At 42.1% G+C, this 17,825-nt stretch overlaps 1 protein-coding gene across 1 annotated transcript in view; it reads right to left on the bottom strand.

Moving 5' to 3' along the window:
* Positions 1–17,825, bottom strand: part of HECW1 (HECT, C2 and WW domain containing E3 ubiquitin protein ligase 1) — a gene marked incomplete at its 3' end in the record, with an annotated part of 437,085 nt that overhangs the window by 229,021 nt on the left and 190,239 nt on the right. Inside the window, exon 2 of the mRNA XM_021706110.1 lies at positions 6,203–6,527. Within this exon, the coding sequence (XP_021561785.1) occupies positions 6,203–6,527 (325 nt within the window). The remainder of the gene's footprint in view (positions 1–6,202; positions 6,528–17,825) is intronic.

Here is a 17,825-nt window from a genome sequence, read left to right as displayed (position 1 = left end):
GTTTGGGTTACTAAGATGATTGCATAATACATCTTTTACAGTAATTGCTTCATTTCTGTAAAAAGGCATAATATTTTCCTAGCTCCCTGGGTCTTCAGCACAGATATAATGAGTATCACGCCCAGGTAGAAATTTGCCTCATTATGGTAATTCTCCAAGGGACAATATTTGCCTGAATTTATCCACTCTGATCACTGGAATATCCTCTTTAATCGTTGGGGGCAGGTTTTCATATACAATGATACCTGGAAGGGAGATGTTCATTTGTTCATTAGATAATGTGTATTGAGTGTTTTGCTCCATTTTAGGCATTGTGCTAAACCCTGGGGAGACACTGGTGAACAACATGTGGTCTATGTTCTCAGGGAGTTTCTAATTATATTTGGAGATTAATTCAAGAAAACAGGTAATGTCATTAGAATATAGATAGTTTAAGAATGGGTTAATTATCAAGGAAGCACAGGGGCATGCTATCAATAAAATGAGATGAGGAGGAAGTTAGGGGATGGAAAGAATCAGAAGAGGCTGATGAGGATGGCAAAATCACACATGCTTTAAAGAGAAAAAGATATATTTTGCTGTACACACAAATGTGATACGTTTCAAGAGATTGTCAATTGGTTCTGATAAGTATCCTCTTCCTTCACACTAATAATAACACTTAATAACAAATACCACACAATAAGAAAATCTAATAGCCCAAAATCTTGCCTGGACCATCTGTGCTGAGAGAGCAACCCCCTTTCCAAAGGCATTTATCACTAATTGTTAGAAAAGTTACCAGTATTTGTTTAGGAATTCACATGTGTTGGCAAGGTCAGCTGTGGAAAAACAGAATCAGTCTACATGTTTTATGAGGAAAGAGATTTAATGCAGGAAATCCAGTACTGGAGAAATGGACTCTAGACTGGGCCTCTGGAAACAGCCCCCCCAGGATGTCACTGCCTAACTGACTCCCTCACAAGGCTGCTGCCTTTGCCTCTCTCACAAAGGCCACCCTGGGACCTGCTGAGTGCAAGAACTCAACACAGTAGTTGCAACCAGAGAGCAGAAGGCTGCTTGTCCAGGCCGCAGCAGCTGCCTCTCCACCCACAAAGACAATAACCAGCCAATGGCAAGCGGAGTGGGTCACTGCCTCTACCATCCCACGGCCTGTTGACTGCCTGTTAAAGATAGTGAGTGGACATTAGCTGAGTGCTAGAGAAGAGCTCGATTTCTCAGGGCCATGCTTGTAGCAACCACAGACTCAGGAGCAGCGAGATCTCCACATTTACCTTCCGCCTTCCCAATCCTGCACAAGGGCAGCTAAATGAAAGAACCAAATTTGCATACAGAACGTGGTTGCCCAGGAATCTGAGAAATGTACTTTTTAGCGAACCAGATTCTGCACTAGAGGAGGACAGTCAAGCACAGAAAAGAAGAGGGCTGAAATGGATGCCGTGAGCCAGGCCACGCTCTCCACCTCCACGAGGAATGGCTGCTCTGGGCTCTACCGGGAGAGTCTATTCTGCATCTTTGTCATGCTTAAGTCTCTTTGTGGGAGCAATATTTACAGGTTTCTTTAAGCAGGAAGGTTATGTTTACCATGACTATGTGATATTAGACAGTTTATTTAATCTTTCACTACAAAACGGGGATGATATTAGTAACCACCCCCAAATTTTATTGTGAGGATATCATGAGCTAATATAGGGAGTGTTCTTAGACAATGTCAGACATCTAATAACCAGCTACTTCTATTTAGAATCTGGACTAGAAATTTCTCCCCCACTCTCTCGCCATTACAAAGCCCTATGGCACTTAATGTGTAAGACCGTTAATAACAACTGGAAACACTAGCTTACATCAGTACTATTTAAAGTTTTGCCATTATACATTTTGTACAGAACATGTAGAGATACATTAAGTTCCTCAGAAAAGATTCTATTTTCTGGATGATATTTATGTCTTCTGGCGTGTAGAATCCTATCTCCTGCTCCACAGTTTATAATAGAGAAAAGGATCTTCGCAGATTATTAAAATTTTAAACAGAAAGTTTCAATGAAGCTTACAGAAACAAACATACTCAAGAAACAAGGAATGTATTTTCTCTTGGTTCGTCTTGTTCAAAAATAAAAATTGTCGTCTACAGCCATACCACTCTGAGCATAGCCAATTTCATCTGAAAATAAAAACTGTAGCTATGCTTTCTGCAACATAATCTATAATAGAAGAGTGAACAATAAAAATACCATTGCTGTTAAGAGCAGAATGAGCAAGTGAGTCCAATATTGATTAAAAAGGAGAATCAATCCACTACTCAGATCTCCTAAGCCCATCAGAGAAAATCCATTTCTCAGAGTAACTCATGCTTTCCGATGACCAAATCTTGGAAAATCTCTGAGGATGCTCCCACTACTACTGGACGATGGCTTTACTAAATAGTAGAACAGGAGATGTGACGAGAAATGACTTGCCTTCCATACTACTACGTCACTGATGTAGAAGCTCTCTTCTCTTATACTAGGAAGGGACTCCATGGGTAAAGTGGCACAGGAGCTCCTAAAAGTCAATGCCACTTTCTCCTCTTCTGTGGCTTTTCCTTTATTATGTTTCTTTGGATGCGAGTATTCTGTTTGCGTCTTAATTAAGAAATGTACCTTCAGTTCTTCTAGATTCTAATAGGGTGCCTGATGGAAAGAAAAAAACTTCAATTCTTCGAAAGTTGATGTCCATACATCTGCAGTCACACGCCACTCTTCACATTCAGATACCTTCGCCCTCTGATGGCAGAAGAAAACTTGTTTGCCTGGAAAATTATACCGGTCCTATAATACTGAAAGCATCATAAACCTGACCTCCACTGGACATTTTGTTGGCTCCCTGATATAGCATGGCCCATACCTGACACTGTATCAGAACGCTGAGATGTTCCTGTGGTTAGGGGAGGCAGCTGTGTGACTGTGGGAACCACTGATTCTGTATCTCCTCACTTGTGAAATGACAGATTAGAAGAAATTCCCACCTCCATGTTACTACGCCTAGATTTCTGATTTGATCTTTGGCAAGGCACTGCAAATCTGGAAGATAAATTACTAAGAATTTAAAAACCATGAACTTTTAAGATTCACAGATAATTTTGGATTTGGGAATTATTTTGAAAATTCTGCTATTGCAAATGTTGGCATTTTGCGTTAAATAACTTCACAGTTATATATGTGTAGCTACAATGTGAATAACAAACTGTCAAATTAAGATCCTAAGATGATGAGCTGTGGTTACTTTTGTCTCAGTCAAAATGTCATGTTAACACCAAATCTTATTCATTCACGGATTTCGTAATACCTGATATAGCTGACTGCCCCTTCCTGCTTGTACCACCCTCTTCTTTTGTCCTCTCTGGTCCCCTGGTTGTCCTGCCTCTTCACCACCTCCTCCATCTTCTGTTTGAATTCCTCCTCTGCCTTTCCTCTGTCATCTCTCAGACAGTAACTATCTAGTGATCTCTTTCTACGCACAACACACAAGTGACCTTATTCATCCCCAGAGTGCCGGTTATCCCAAATCTGCAAACCTAGCCCAGATCTCTGGCTGAGTTCAGACCCATCCATTCGTTTACTGTGGACAAATGTTTCTCAGGTGTCCCATGCTCTGTGAGTTCCACCCTCAACTCCATTATCTTCTTCCCAAATGCGTTCCTCTTCCAGTGGTTCCTAACTTGAGAAATGGCATCAACACTCACCAGCTGCAGGAGGGTGCCCCTATAGGGAGTTGATTCAAAACTAGATTGGAGCCCTAAACCTGATTGCCTCTGGTGTTAAACAAGAAACATTGATAATGAAAGTTGGACAGGGGAGGGTGGCTTTTGGGAGGGAGACTGTGGCAATACAGAAGGTTGCAGGTCAGTCTCATGGGAGCAGCAAATATTTAACCCCAGCTGATTAGAGCCACATGGTATCACAGGCTCACGCTACCAACTTGGGGGCACTGCAAATCTGGACGGCACTGCAAATCTGTGAAAAAAGAAAGTTGGAGCCGGGCTTGGTGGCTCAGCCTGTAATCCCATGCCTTTGGGAGGCTGAGGTGAGTGGATTGCCTGAGCCCGCGGGTTCGAGACCCGCCTGGGCAGTGAGACCTCATTTTTACAATAAATCAAAAAATCAGCCGGGTGTGGTAGTGCATGCCTGTAATTCTGGCTACTTGAAGGTTGAGGCGGAAGGATCGCCGGAGCCCAGCAGGTCGAGGCCGCGGTGGCCGGGAGAGGCCACTGCGCTCCAGTCTGGGCGACAGAGTGAGACTCCAACTCAAAAAAAAAAAACAGGAAAAAGAAAGTTGGGCTTCAGCATTGTGAAAAAAGAAAGTTGGGCTTCACCACTGAAATGTCTACATTTGAAAATGTTGGTAATTTACCAAGTTTAAGACAAGATAATGTGAACTAAACAAAGTATGCTTGGTGGGCTATAATTTTGCCATCTCTAGATCAATGCTAACTGCTTTCTAGCGTAGATGGTATCCCTTGGATCTAGATCGATGGTGTCTACTTTTATTCAAGAACTATTTTTAAAGAAAATTAAATTTTAACTTTTTGGAAATCCAATGTAGCTAGTCACAACTGTGTAAAAAATTAAAATATGATGTTTCTCCATCTTTACAATAATGTGTGTACTGTAAACCGACTAACCAGGCTGATGATAAAACCTTTAAAAGACCCAAGAATGTTTCCCTGAGTGCCAGTTAAAGATAAGATATCTTTTATTTTGTCAGAAAAATGGTCCAGGTTGTAAACTGCTCATGACCATTCATTATTTCCTGTGGTATTCGGTGAGGTTAAATCTGGTGTTGGGTGTCTGAATGTGTGCACACACAGACCGAAAGCAGAAGACTGGGTCTGGGTTGGGCCTGGTGTTGAATCTATGGCATCCTAGCAATTACACCATGGTTATCAGGTAAATGCACCAATTTCCACTACATCTGGTTCTGTCATGTAAAATAGATGGAATACATTTTTCACGTAAATTGATTTTCTGAATTTCAAATTTGTAGTATTTATTTTCAAAATCAATCAATGAGAATGGTGAAGCTTTCATAAAAGTTTTCTATTTCATAAAATTAGTCTGCCTTGGTATCCAATTTATTTGCATAATTTGGTTGGTTTGCCTAGACTTGCGAAAATTCACATAAGAAAATTTCCAATGAACTTTCAACTGTGGAACTTTTGAAATTTAGAATAATGCTTTACCTAAAATAAAGCAAGTCAGTTTTCTCCAGCACCATGACTATATGTATAATCCCATTTAAAACACAGAGCAGCAAGAATCTTGAAAGAGCTGGTGACGATGAAGTTTGTTTGAAACGAGTGAAATTCCCTCTACATAGATGTGCATACATTGATTGGTTATATGGTGTCACTCTGGCCTCTGCACACATGGATTTAAAAACAGGCTTTTGATATTAACTAATTCATAAGTGGCAAATGGTAATGATATTTAACTATACCTCACCCTGCCGTATGTTATGATTTTCTTCCACTGAACAGAGAGGGCAACAGAGACCTTATTGTCTGGTATGCAGAAGAACAAAGTCACACACGATGGTCTTCAGTGTGTTCGAATCTGGTGTAACATTATGATTGGTCAAGGTTCGCTTATGAGTGAGAACATATGAAACTCTGTTCTTTGTTTCTGTGATAAATCACTGAGTATGGTCGACTCCAAATCCATCCAAGTTGTTGCAAAGTTCATATATTTGTCCTTCTTTATGGCTGCATAATATTCCATCATGTATGTGTACCACATTTTTTTTATCCAGTCCAGCTTCGACGGGCAACACGGTTGGTTCCATGTTTTTGCTATTGTGAATAGAGCTGCAACAAACATACATGTGCAGGCATCTTTTTTGTAGAATAATTTGAGTTCCTCCGGGTATATTCCCACTAGGGGAATTGCTGGGTCATATGGAAGGTCAATTTCTAGTTCTTTCAGAAATCGCCACACTGTCTGCTAGGGGAGGGAGGGGCATACCTCACCAACAAGGATACCTGCATGATCAATGTTTGTATACCTAACCCTGAATTGTACCCCACATCTTTATAATAATAAAAGAAAAAGAATCTGGTGTAGAACACAGTTGACTGTATATTTTAATTATATTAAAGAGTTTATTAAAATGTTAAAGCGTATGGAAAAGTGAATTATGAATAATATGCTGGGGACGTCCTACTCACCGATGAGGTACATGCCAATCCAGTCTCCAGCGTCCACTTCCTCCTTTATGTCCCAATGAATCACCAGATCTTGCGAGTGCCCTATGGAGTAGTAGGAACTGCTGACCATGAGTGTAGAGCGGCTGTCAGAGGTGACCAGGTCGGTGTCGCTGGTGGAACGAGGGATGGTGACGCCATCGTGGGGGCCTCCCCTGATGTCCATGTTGTGGAACTGGTCAGGGTTGTAGCTGTAGCGCAGTGGCTCCTTGCACCGGCGTCGGCTCTGAGAGTTTCTCGAAGGAGATGCCATGGCGGCCAGGCCTAAAAACCTGTTCTGGTACAGATTCTGTGGGAGCAAAGAGATAGTGAGGAGAGTTAGGACATGCAGGCAACTTGGCCACTGTCTTCACATGAAACAAAAGATGTGCTAGGAGAAACGGGCTGTGAGTGAGCTGCCCTGCTGGGCTGATTTGAAACATGACATAGAGCATCCTCCTCATGACAAGGGCCACAGCTCTGGGTTCACTCGGGGACAGCAAGAACAAAAATATGAGCTCACAAAGGCATCCTGCATTTCCATGCTTTGCTGGAGTCCCTGCCTCTCCCAGGTCCCTTTAGCCCACTTGATACCAGAAGGACTGACACGTACACATGGCTCTGAAGACATCACTGCCCCCAAACAGAGTGGCATCCCTTGGGTTCTCCAGCATCAATTCAATTGGATCAGATTGTGTCCTTCTTTAAGGCGAATGATGATGATTATCATTAATGTTTTTGTGATCTGTGCAGTACTCAGGTACCTACACACAGTCTAGAATTAGAGGTGGTCCCTTTTGGGTTAGGGGACACTTCTCCACTTAAAACTCTTTTACTCTACAGATTGTCTCCGAGCTGTCTGAAATTTCTGTTGAGAATTTCAGACTTTCTTGTATTCTTTAAACACCACAATTTTCAATAAAATCCAATCTCAGAAGACTCCTTGGAGCCCATGTTATTGTAGAAAATATGATATCTGATGAGGAAAAAAATGCATTCTTTTTGTTTGTTTACAACCTCAAGCCCTTAAAATGAGCTGAGCTGACCCAGAACAATAACTTGCTTTAGGTACACATAATTTTGGAAACATAGAAGGAAAGGCATCATGTAGAACTCATTTTTGAAATAAGCAAGGGTGATTCTGACTTCATCAAAGTATACTAAAATTGGGATTTAAATGTACATTTTTTGGGTTCCTGGTTGTAAAAGTACATGCTGTTCTACAACTAGTTTTCAAAAAGAGAAAATTAAGACTAAAAAAACCACACTGAATCATGCAGTTTATGTCCCAGGGACTGTAAATCTTACACATCAATCAAATGCAAATTTTTGACTTTTTGTTTACCAGTCATGATGACCAGGCTACTCTTTAAATGATATAAATCTATTTAGTAGTCATTTAGGCCTGCACTTTTTCCATCTTCCAAGAGCAGGGCATTGTAAAAAGCCTGTTAACCTGATAAAGCACAGTGTTGGCATTCTGAGTCTTGGTCTTTTGTGGCCATGGGGCAGGCCTTTTCACTCACTAGCTGTGTCTCTTGTTGGGATTCCTCCTGCCCTACTGATAGTCACTGTAGAATTATGAAGGCAGAAAAGCCAGACTCCAAAAAAACATCTCATCACACTACTGGGGCCATATTTCCTTTTTTTTTTCAAAAATGCTTGTCACTACAGAGTATGAAAATAGATGGACCATGATGTTGCCTGGAAACCAGCCCTTCTCAGGAAGATAGGCAAAGCGCTGGAGTCCAGGGAAGCATAAACCACCCACCCATCTCGAGGCACTGCAGCTATTCTGGGTAGTTCAGGGAGGATCTCAGTAAACTGACACTCCTCCGGGAGGCTCTACAGAGACCTTTGCAAACTCTCCCAAACAGAAAGGTTGCTGCCAGAACACAAAATTCCTTCCATTGCATACATACTTTAAATGGACTAATAGCATCTTATAGTGTTATGAAGATTAAAAAACACTTGAAATTAAATGAGTCAGTATATAATGATGAGTTAGACCAAACTGATCAAAGCCAGAGTAGCACGTCCCAGCTTCCTAGATGTGTGTCTAGTCCGGGACAACCTTATCTTTTTGGACTTCAGTTGTCTGTGGTCAGAATTTAATGAGGCAGCATGAATCAAGTTCTTAGTATAGTAAGTGCTCAATAAATTAAAACCTACTAAGTGAAATACTGCTGGTATTGCTTCAGGAAGGAAAATTCACTGAAACATAGGGCCTGGGAAGTAAGCCAAACTCAGAGTCCTCACATTCAAATGTATTTGTTAAATTAAGAAATCCTCCAGGTTTTCAAAACTCTCCAGGTTGCAAAATCAAAATGGCAAGTGTTTAAAAAGTCTAGTGTATTTGTAAAGTTGCTCTATATAGCAACTTTCATGGGAGGGGCTCCCTTTGTTTGTAAGGTTTATGACTGAGTAGGATATGTTTGCAATTAATGTTAAGGAGCCCGAGAGAAAGATTTGTATCCATGTGGTTTCAATCAGGGCCCCCAAAAGATTATAGAGTGTTGCCCTTTTGTTGAGACCACAATTCTGCTATTGCATTTTTACCAAAATGCCCTGAAAATCAGACAAGTCTTTTGAAACTGTCAAATTGCACCAGAGATCACTGTCCAATGGTGAGAACAAAATTGTAGAAGAAAGCATTCATCAAAGATGATGTTTGTCGGAAATTCCTAGATTAGAATAATGACATTCGCCTGGGATCAGCAAGGCAGCCTGAAAGCTGTCTCTTGAAGACTGCACTTTCCCACCCACCGAGTCTCCACACACTTCTGCATCAGGGTGATGCTCCAGCAAGAGCTCTGCTATAAGCTTTCCTTGCCTCCCTGTTCCCAAGACCGAGGCTTTCAGCTCCATGGTCCACAGGAATCTCATTCCCCTGCAAGGATTCTTACGGTATTCTTGCTAGTCAACCTGTCCATGTTCATTCCCACACTGTGACATTTTCTCTTGTCTATATCCCTGTACCTGGTGCGCGCGTACACACACACACACACACACACACACACACACACACACACACACTCTCCAGACTTTAATTAATAGAGTTTATTTTATTCAATTACATCCCTTCTTGTTCCAGAAGAGATTTAACGTGACTCATAAAAAAATAGATAAAATACAGAAAGATATGATAATTTAGCAGCAGACAGTACAGAGAAGAAAATAAAGATAGGAACAAAAAGTTAAGTAGAAAGGAGGTGAACATAAAATTATATTCCATCATGTTGTAAACCAGTGTTTTTATTAAAGACTAACAACAGTTGCTTTTTATTTTTAATTTCCCAGTCTTACTGAGGTATAATTGACAAATAAAATGATTGATTTTAAGGTGTATAAAGTGAACACTTGATATTTATATAGTGAAATTATCAGCACAATCAAGCTAGTTAACACATCTGTTACTTCATCTACTTACTCTTTTAAAAAAATTTGTTTTTTTGTGTTGTGTTTTGTTTTGTGGTGAGACATTTAAGTAAATTTCAACAGTTGCTTCTTGAATGCAGCAGATGGATTTGATTGCCCAACACATAATTCCTTTGTGATCATATTTTTTTCCCTGGCATTCACAGGTGTTTCTAGCATATACTATAGACTCATAGAACTGGAAGAAGCAATTTAATCATTCTCTCTTCACATCTGAACCGTGGGAGATAGATGAGCTCTGTTCTGTTTTTAAATACTATGGATAAAAGACCACTCTCTTCCGTGACAGTGATTCCAATGTTTTACAACCATGCCATTCTTTTTAATCTCTAAGGCAAATCTCCTCAGATAGAAGACGTCCCTTCTCTTTCCTCTCAGCAAAGGAAAGGAGTGGTCCTCCCGGATCTCTGTATGGAGAGTATCACTAAATTGCTCCCGGTCTTTTCTGCTTCCCACCAAATAACTCAAGTGTGTTTTACCTTCTCTTATCTTTGGTAATAGGCAATATGAACTGATAAGAAGACCACAAGAATATCAGCAATAGTTTCAATAACACTGTAATTTTCCAATTATGGTTGCAATGGTGTCCCTGGTTATGTCAAGCATAGATTTTAATTGACCCTTTATAAAAGTGGGTCTGACGAGTGAGACCCTGAAAACAATCTCAATACATTGTGCAAAGTGCCCCACTTTATAAGGAGTGAAATGCCATCTGCTGTTTTTTTTTCTATTTGTATCAACAATATTTTGTTTCTTTGCTTTGCTTTCCAACTTAAATAACATGATAATTATTAAGATGTTTTGAATTGGGTGATATGTTCTTCATTGCTTTTTAAAATATTGGAACAGGTCTTGTGTGTTAATATGTTTTAAAATACTCATACATAGTGTACTACATTAACAAGATAAAACCTTCTGTAAAAATGATAGAAACTTAAAAGCAGAAAACTGTCACTTCTATGGAGGGAACATGTTATTATGCATGGATTTTTTTTTTTTAAGAATTCAGAGACAAATTCTGCTCTGTCACTTTCTATCTGACAAAGTCATTAATAGCTTTTCTGTCTTGGAATATAAAGCCGTGAGTGAGTGCTGTCTCAGAAATAAAAAGAAAGCAGACAAAGTCGTATCTATAATAGAGAAAATGATTCTTAAAAGTTGCTTCTACACTAAGAAATCAGAAATTGTAAGTGAAAAACACAAGCCCCGAGGAAAACTTCATTAAAGTATACAAGATGAGGTTATAGAAACTGGCATTATTTAGTTGGAAGAAAGAGCATAATAGTTTTTGAGTCCATGAGCAGATTTTGTTTTGATCAAGTAGATGCCTGAAGCTTTTTATCTGCACCCAGCTCTGGTCATGACACCAGTGGGGTAATGGAACTTAAAAAAACCCCCAAAAAACCAACACTTGTTTTTTTTCTGCAAAGGATTTGAGAAAATGCACAACTAAAGAGATGTATGATGAAGTAAGGAAATATAAAACAGACAGAAATCGAAGTAGCAATAAGAAAGAGTATAATAATGATTACGAGAATTCACTCTATGCTGGGGACTTTGTGCATTACCTCACTAAAATGCTATCAAGTATCACTATTCCCAGGTTAATGGGAATGGTTAATAAAAATTCCCAGGGCTATACATCTTGTAGCAGGAAATGGGGTTTAGAGCCTATGTATGTGTTATTTTAAGTGGGCACTTTTACACTTCTTAAGCATTCTCTCCAACTCATAAAATGGAAGACAGAATTGCAGTAATTAAGATTCAGATACTTTTCTGAGCTTCTTGGCAGCCAAGAAGATAAAAGGAAAGCTTAGTTCTTATGATCAGAATACTGGAATTCTTTTTTTCCTCCAAGTTCTTAATAAAATGTTTCATCTTAGACTTTCTGTAGGGAACATGTTGCAATGTGGTGAATAATATCTTAAAAGATCTTAAAAAAATCACAGATATAGGGGTAGATTCCTTGTACAAGGCTTTTGACAAAAACTGCGGTCATAACATGAACAGAATTTACTGACTGAACGGTGTTTAGTTGTGTTGTCTTATAACCACATTCAAAACTCTCCTTGGCTTGTTCCGTTCTATATACCCCAGAGCTTCCCCTGTCAATTCAGGGACTGTTCTCAATACCACATCTTCCTCTCTGGCCTTGCTGTAGATACAGCCAGAGCCTGAGTGACATGTTCCATCTAAAACTGTCTTACTTGTTAACCTATTTCCTATCAGTGTCCCCTCTATTAGAAGACTGACAAGAGAGTAGCCCTGCCTAGTCCCTTTAGGTCTGTATCGCCAGTTAAAGTAGTGCCTGGCAAGAATGCAGATGATGCTCAGTAAATATTTTGTTGAATGTATGGAGGGATGAATGAATGAATGCATGGGTGGTGTGTGGGCTGGGGTGCATCTGGACAAGAGGCTCTGTTCCTTGAGCTCAGGAACCCAAGTCCTTATTTTGTCTTATGCACAAATCTTGGTGCAGAATCCCCCCAGTTCCTGATTCCTGAATTACATTGCTGAATTACATGTGTCTGGGTGGCAGGATCAGCTGAAGTCCAGAAGAACTCCCAGAAGTAGCATAGGAGAAGTGGGGATGGCTGGGGATGGATGGTACAAAAACAAGGCCAGAACAGATTTATCCAAAGTCACACTCCTTGTTAGGTCCTGCTGGTCCTGGCAGTCTAAAAGCAGAAATCTCTTGCCCAACCTGATGACCTATTCTTCCAGGCAGAAGCGAAAGAGAACACAAAAATCTCATTTGCTCACACATTTCCTCTGAGTCACTGCTGTTCAGGGAAACAATTTGTTAGGCTAAAGAGAAAAGACTCCACCTCCCTGGGAGTTGCCTTCCTCACCTGTCAAATATGAAGGGAGTGTTGGGATGAGAATAAATACAGCCCCTGGGTCCCTTTTCCCCTGTCACATCCTAAAATTGGAGTCCTGATGATACATTTGTACCTCTGCTTGGAAACTGCCATGTATGTGTGGGACCGAGGTGGGTGGAGGGCCGTGAGGTGGTCCTGATCCCCTGCCGGGGGTATCAGAGCACTTCTGAGAAGGAAAGTGGGAGGGGGCTGCCAAGCCACCATCTCCACCTGACTCCAGGTCCCAGACACCCATTACTGAAATTTGTGCCTCAAATTATGTTTTTAGCCTCAAAACCATATATTAAAAAGACTTTCAGCCGGGCTCGGTGGCTCAGCCTGTAATCCCGCACCTTTGGGAGGCTGAGGTGAGTAGATTGCCTGAGCCCGCGGGTTCGAGACCCGCCTGGGCAGTGAGACCTCATGTCTACAATAAATCAAAAAATCAGCCGGACGTGGTAGCGCATGCCTGTAGTTCCGGCTACTTGGAAGGCTGAGGCAGAAGGATCGCCGGAGCCCAGCAGGTCGAGGCTGCGGTGGCTGGGAGCGGCCACTGCACTCCAGTCTGGGCGACAGAGTGAGACTCCAACTGAAAAAAAAAGACTTTCTTTTGTGCTGGCCATTGTATAGAAGAATATCACAGAATTACATAAACTAGTCTATGTGGGTTCCTTTCCTTTGAAAAAGACATAAAATCCCACACATTGCTGACTGAAAAGGAACATTAGGCGGAGAAAATTTTAATAAGCAAATCAAGCCAAGTCAGAGATTATCCACATAGGAAGTCATGATTTAAAAAACAAGGGACTTGTTAAAGTGACAGCCAGCCACCTTATTTTAGGAACACATAAAGCCTTATCACTCATGAAAACAACACCCCTCACAATAAGTATAAGAGAGTGAAGCAGCCCCTCCCTGTCTCTCTCCTGGAGTTCCCTGGAAGAATCCTTGTTGCTTGTCACCCAGATATGATGCTCACTCAAGAGAAATGAGTCTGGCCCTCCCAACACCCACCTCCCCCCACTCACCCCAGGGTGTGGATGTCTCTTTCACTGCTTTGGTCAAGTCTGGAATTTTCTGGTGCAGCTCTGGGTCACTGGGAGGTTAATGTTTGGAGGTGTTCGCAGAGAAGTTGTTGAAATTTGGATAGTTTGTACGGTCAGAACAATGGGCAGGGTGGAGGACAGGGAGGAAGGCAGGAGGCTGGAGGGCCTCAGGTTACCTGGGGCAAATTACTGTCTAGCACCATTCTCTGATCTACATAGAGAGGGAAGTTGTGAGTAGTGGCTTTCGTGTGTGTGTGTGTGTGTGTGTGTGTTTGTGTGTGTGTGTGTGAGAGAGAGAGAGAGAGAGAGAGAGAGAGAGAGAGAGAGAGAGAGAGAGACAGAATGAATGAGAATGTACAGATGTGGAAAGGGGCCCGTTTTTCTCTTCTCAATGGTAGATATGGCCGTTTTTTCCTCAGGAGGGCACTAACTGATGGAAGGTGGAAATGTGCTCTCTTTACCTATTGGCACATGCAAGAGAAGAGGATATGCCTGCGCTTCCCAGAGCATAGGGACACTCCAGCAGCTCGAGGCACACAGGAACCCTCAGTGAGGGACACAAGGGGAGTGGCAGTGTCACACTTCTGGGGTTGTCCAGCACCAGGCATTTGTGAGGTGCCCCGGTAATGACTTCAGCTCCACTCCACCCTGAACCCAGCAGGAGTGAGCTGTGCTGAGTGGGGTGACTATGTCTCTTCCTATAATCAGGGCATCACCACATGCTTGGCTATAATCCAATCTGCAAGATGCAACCCATAAACCCATGAATCACACAGAATCCCAGAGGGAGAGTCATGGGAGGGTCCTGGTCCAGCCCACTCCTCTTATTCATTGAGAAGTCGAGGCCCAGCAAGGACAGACGCCTGCCCTGACCATACAGGTCTGTTAGCTGCCATGTTTTGGAAGGAGCATCAGCCTTGATGAGAATGTGCCACAGGGTTTCTCCCTCCTCTATTCCTGATTGTGCTTGCTTTGCCTGCTAATGGGAGGTGTGGCCAGGCAACTATTATAGTCCTAAGGCGTACCTTTTGAGTAGGGTTTTAAATGAGGTGCTGAGTTTGCATACATCTTGAAATTAATACTCAAAAGTTTAGTATTACTTGTGGAGTTTCGAGGTGCAGTATAGATATTCTCTTTTAAATTCTTACACCCCCTGGGAACTTGGACCTATTGGACCTATTGGGTTGATTTTTAAGTAAATCCTATTTTTGGTTTTCTTGTTCCTTTCTTTAGCCCATTCCATCAGCAAATGTTTCTGGAGTCTTTAGTATGTAGTAGACCTTATGCTAAGTGATGACTATGGGTACAGAGGTGATTTAAACCATGCTCCTATCTCAGAGAGTTTGATAAAGGAGGCAGACATTTAAGAAGTCAACAATGATGCAACAAAAGAGGGATGATGAGGGTGGTGGGCACGATCTTCCATGAGAGGGAGAGAGAGGCTGGGAACACATTCCCTGATGGGAGGACATGGAGGCTGGACTGGGAGGGAGGAGAGGTCACTGCCAGGGAAGGACAGAGAAAAATCCAGTCTAAGCAGAAGGGGCACATCTTTATGAGAAGCATGCTGTGCTTCTGGAATCAGCAGAGCTACTTTCAGCTGCCTGCCAGAGGGTGCCGGGGCAGCTGGAGTGGGTCTTCCATGCCACGCCAAGAAATAGGGTCTTCACCATTGGAGAGTAGGGAGCGAATGTATTATATCACATCATATAAAAACCTCAGAGGTTTTTAATCTGGGAGTGATATAATACATCATACTGCAACATTGAGAAGCACAAGGAAGATGGAGGCGCTGTGTCTTGGGGAGCCTAGCTACAGCTCTCCTGAAAGTCAAGGTCTAAGTGCAGGGAGAAGCTTCATCCACCAGGTGATCCTTTAAGTCTAGACCCACAGTGCCATCTCAGTCCGGTTGCTAAATTTCATTATGGAAGAGGAGAGTGAAGTAACAAGGTATGACTGTGTCCTCGAAGGGGTGAATAAACGAAGGGACAATTCAGAGGCACAATCATGGGGCACACCAGATGGCACCACATGCACCCTGTTGTTACTGAGCTCTTGTGGTTGCTGCATTCATCCAGCAATATGCACCACGCAGCACATTCTAGGCCAAACTTAACTTGTGCTTCATATTGCTAGGGGTCTTTGCATCACTTAAGAACATGTGCCCCGTCCAGGTGCAGTGGCTCAAGCCTGTAATACCAGCACTTTGGGAGGGAGAGGCGAGAGGATTGCCTGAGTTCAGAGGTTCAAGATCAGACTGAGCAACATGGAGAGACCTTGTCTCTACAATAAACCAAAAATTAGCCGGGCGTGGTGGCATATGCCTGTAGTTCCAGCTACTTGGAAGGCTGAGGTGGAAGGATCCCTGAGCGCAGGAGATACAGGCTATGGTGGCTGTAAGTGTGCCACTGCACTCCAGCCTGGGCAAAAAAATAAAAGGACATGTGTCCCAGAATATGTTGCTTCTCAAACTAATCAGGAGAAATAAATTTCAGGACTTGCATCCTTCGTCTGCAAAGCTTAGACCACTATATCAATATGGACTGAAGTGGACTGACTTTCTGTAATATATCATAATTGTACACTTATCTTGCCATAGAAGGTGGCACAAAGTCTACATGGTCCTTTATGGCTGTATAACAGGTAATATTGCCCACAGTGTACTAGAGTTAGTTAAAATAATCCTTAAACACATATGAGCACATACCACATGACGTACACCAGGCTAGGTATTGATGTGATGGGCTGGATATTATCTACAGTGAGAAAGATACATAAGCAAATAATTTCAAAACAGTAGATTTTTGAATAACATTGTTGTGTTCAACATTATTTTGTTATAATCTTGAAGAGAAAAAAAACATTTCCTGGCTGGGGCCACCGTCCGTGTGGAGTTTGCATGTTCTCCCCATGTCCGTGTGGGTTTTTCTGGGTACTCGGGTTTCCTTCCACATCCCAAAGACGTGTATGTGAGGTTCATGGGTGTGTCTTAAGTTGTTCCAGTGAGAGTTCCAGCTCTCCGAAAGCTGGGGGTGTGTGTGTCCTGTGATGGACTGGCGTCCTATCCAGGGGTGTTTGTCTGAGCTGCTGGGATAGGTTCCAACCACCTGCGACTCTGAACTGGAATAAGCAGGTTGGAAAAGGAATGAACAAATACAAATTATTGTGAAATAAAAAAATCACAAAGACGATGATAATCATGCATGAAAACATTCAGCGAGCCTGCCACATTTGTCATTGTTTGCTTTTGAACTGTGTGGTGGTGGGAGGTGTTTGCTTTGCAAACACCACTATGACCACCATCACTCACTGACTCACCAAAAAGTGGGTAAATATCTTGTCTTTGTGACTCTTTCTTAAATGTATGTATAGCTCACATTTACTTCAAGTTTAATATTAGAAGTGTTTTGGATCTTTATTTAGAAGTTTGATGATATTTTTGTGACCAGCAATATGTCAGAGGAATTTCATTCTTGTTTATATCAATTAGCTTACGGTAAAATTGACTTTATTATAGGTGGTTTTCCTTAAAGTCAAAGTTTCCAAGAACCTATTGATGCCATAAGTGCAGATTTTCTGTACAGGATGACAGACAAGTTTCAAAGGATTTAGAGGATAGGGAGATAACCACTGACTTTGATGGAGAAGGAAATAAGACTCTAGGGAGAAGTGGAGAAGGAATATTTCAGGCAGAAGGAGTATACACAAAGGCATGGAGTTGTAAAGACACCCTTGGCACGTTCAGGGGACAGGAAGACCAGAGCATCTGAAGTGCATGGGGTGGGATGGGACTGGGGTAGACACAGGACCAAATCTAAAGACCAAGCATGCCAAGGTAAGGAGAGAGTTGCTTCTGTGGAAGATGAGGGAAGACCAAGGTAAGTGGTGGCTTCACCTATGCTGTGCCTTCATGATGCTGTGCTGCTGTACATCATACTTCAGGAACAACTTGGCAGAAGATACTGCGGAAGCACTGGGGAAGCTTCTGGACAGGTGAAGGGAGAGTATCCAGCCATCACCTCAGTAGTGTGGGAGGTCATTGGCACCTGCTTTTTCAGATCACCCTTCAGTCTAGAGAAAGGCCCCATTGGCCGGGCTCAATGGCTCAGCCTGTAATCCCAGCACTTTGGGAGGCCGAGGTGGATTGCCTGAGCCCACGGGTTCGAGACCTACCTGGGCAACTTGGCGAGACCTCATTTCTACAATAAATCAAAAATTAGCTGGACGTGGTAGCGCGTGCCTGTAGTCCCAGCTACTGGAAGG

This window comes from Carlito syrichta, unplaced genomic scaffold (assembly GCF_000164805.1).
Source record: "Carlito syrichta isolate Samal-C Ts95f unplaced genomic scaffold, Tarsius_syrichta-2.0.1 Scaffold315149, whole genome shotgun sequence".
Taxonomy (NCBI): Eukaryota; Metazoa; Chordata; class Mammalia; order Primates; family Tarsiidae; genus Carlito; species Carlito syrichta.
This window is presented reverse-complemented; position numbering and strand designations above follow the sequence as displayed.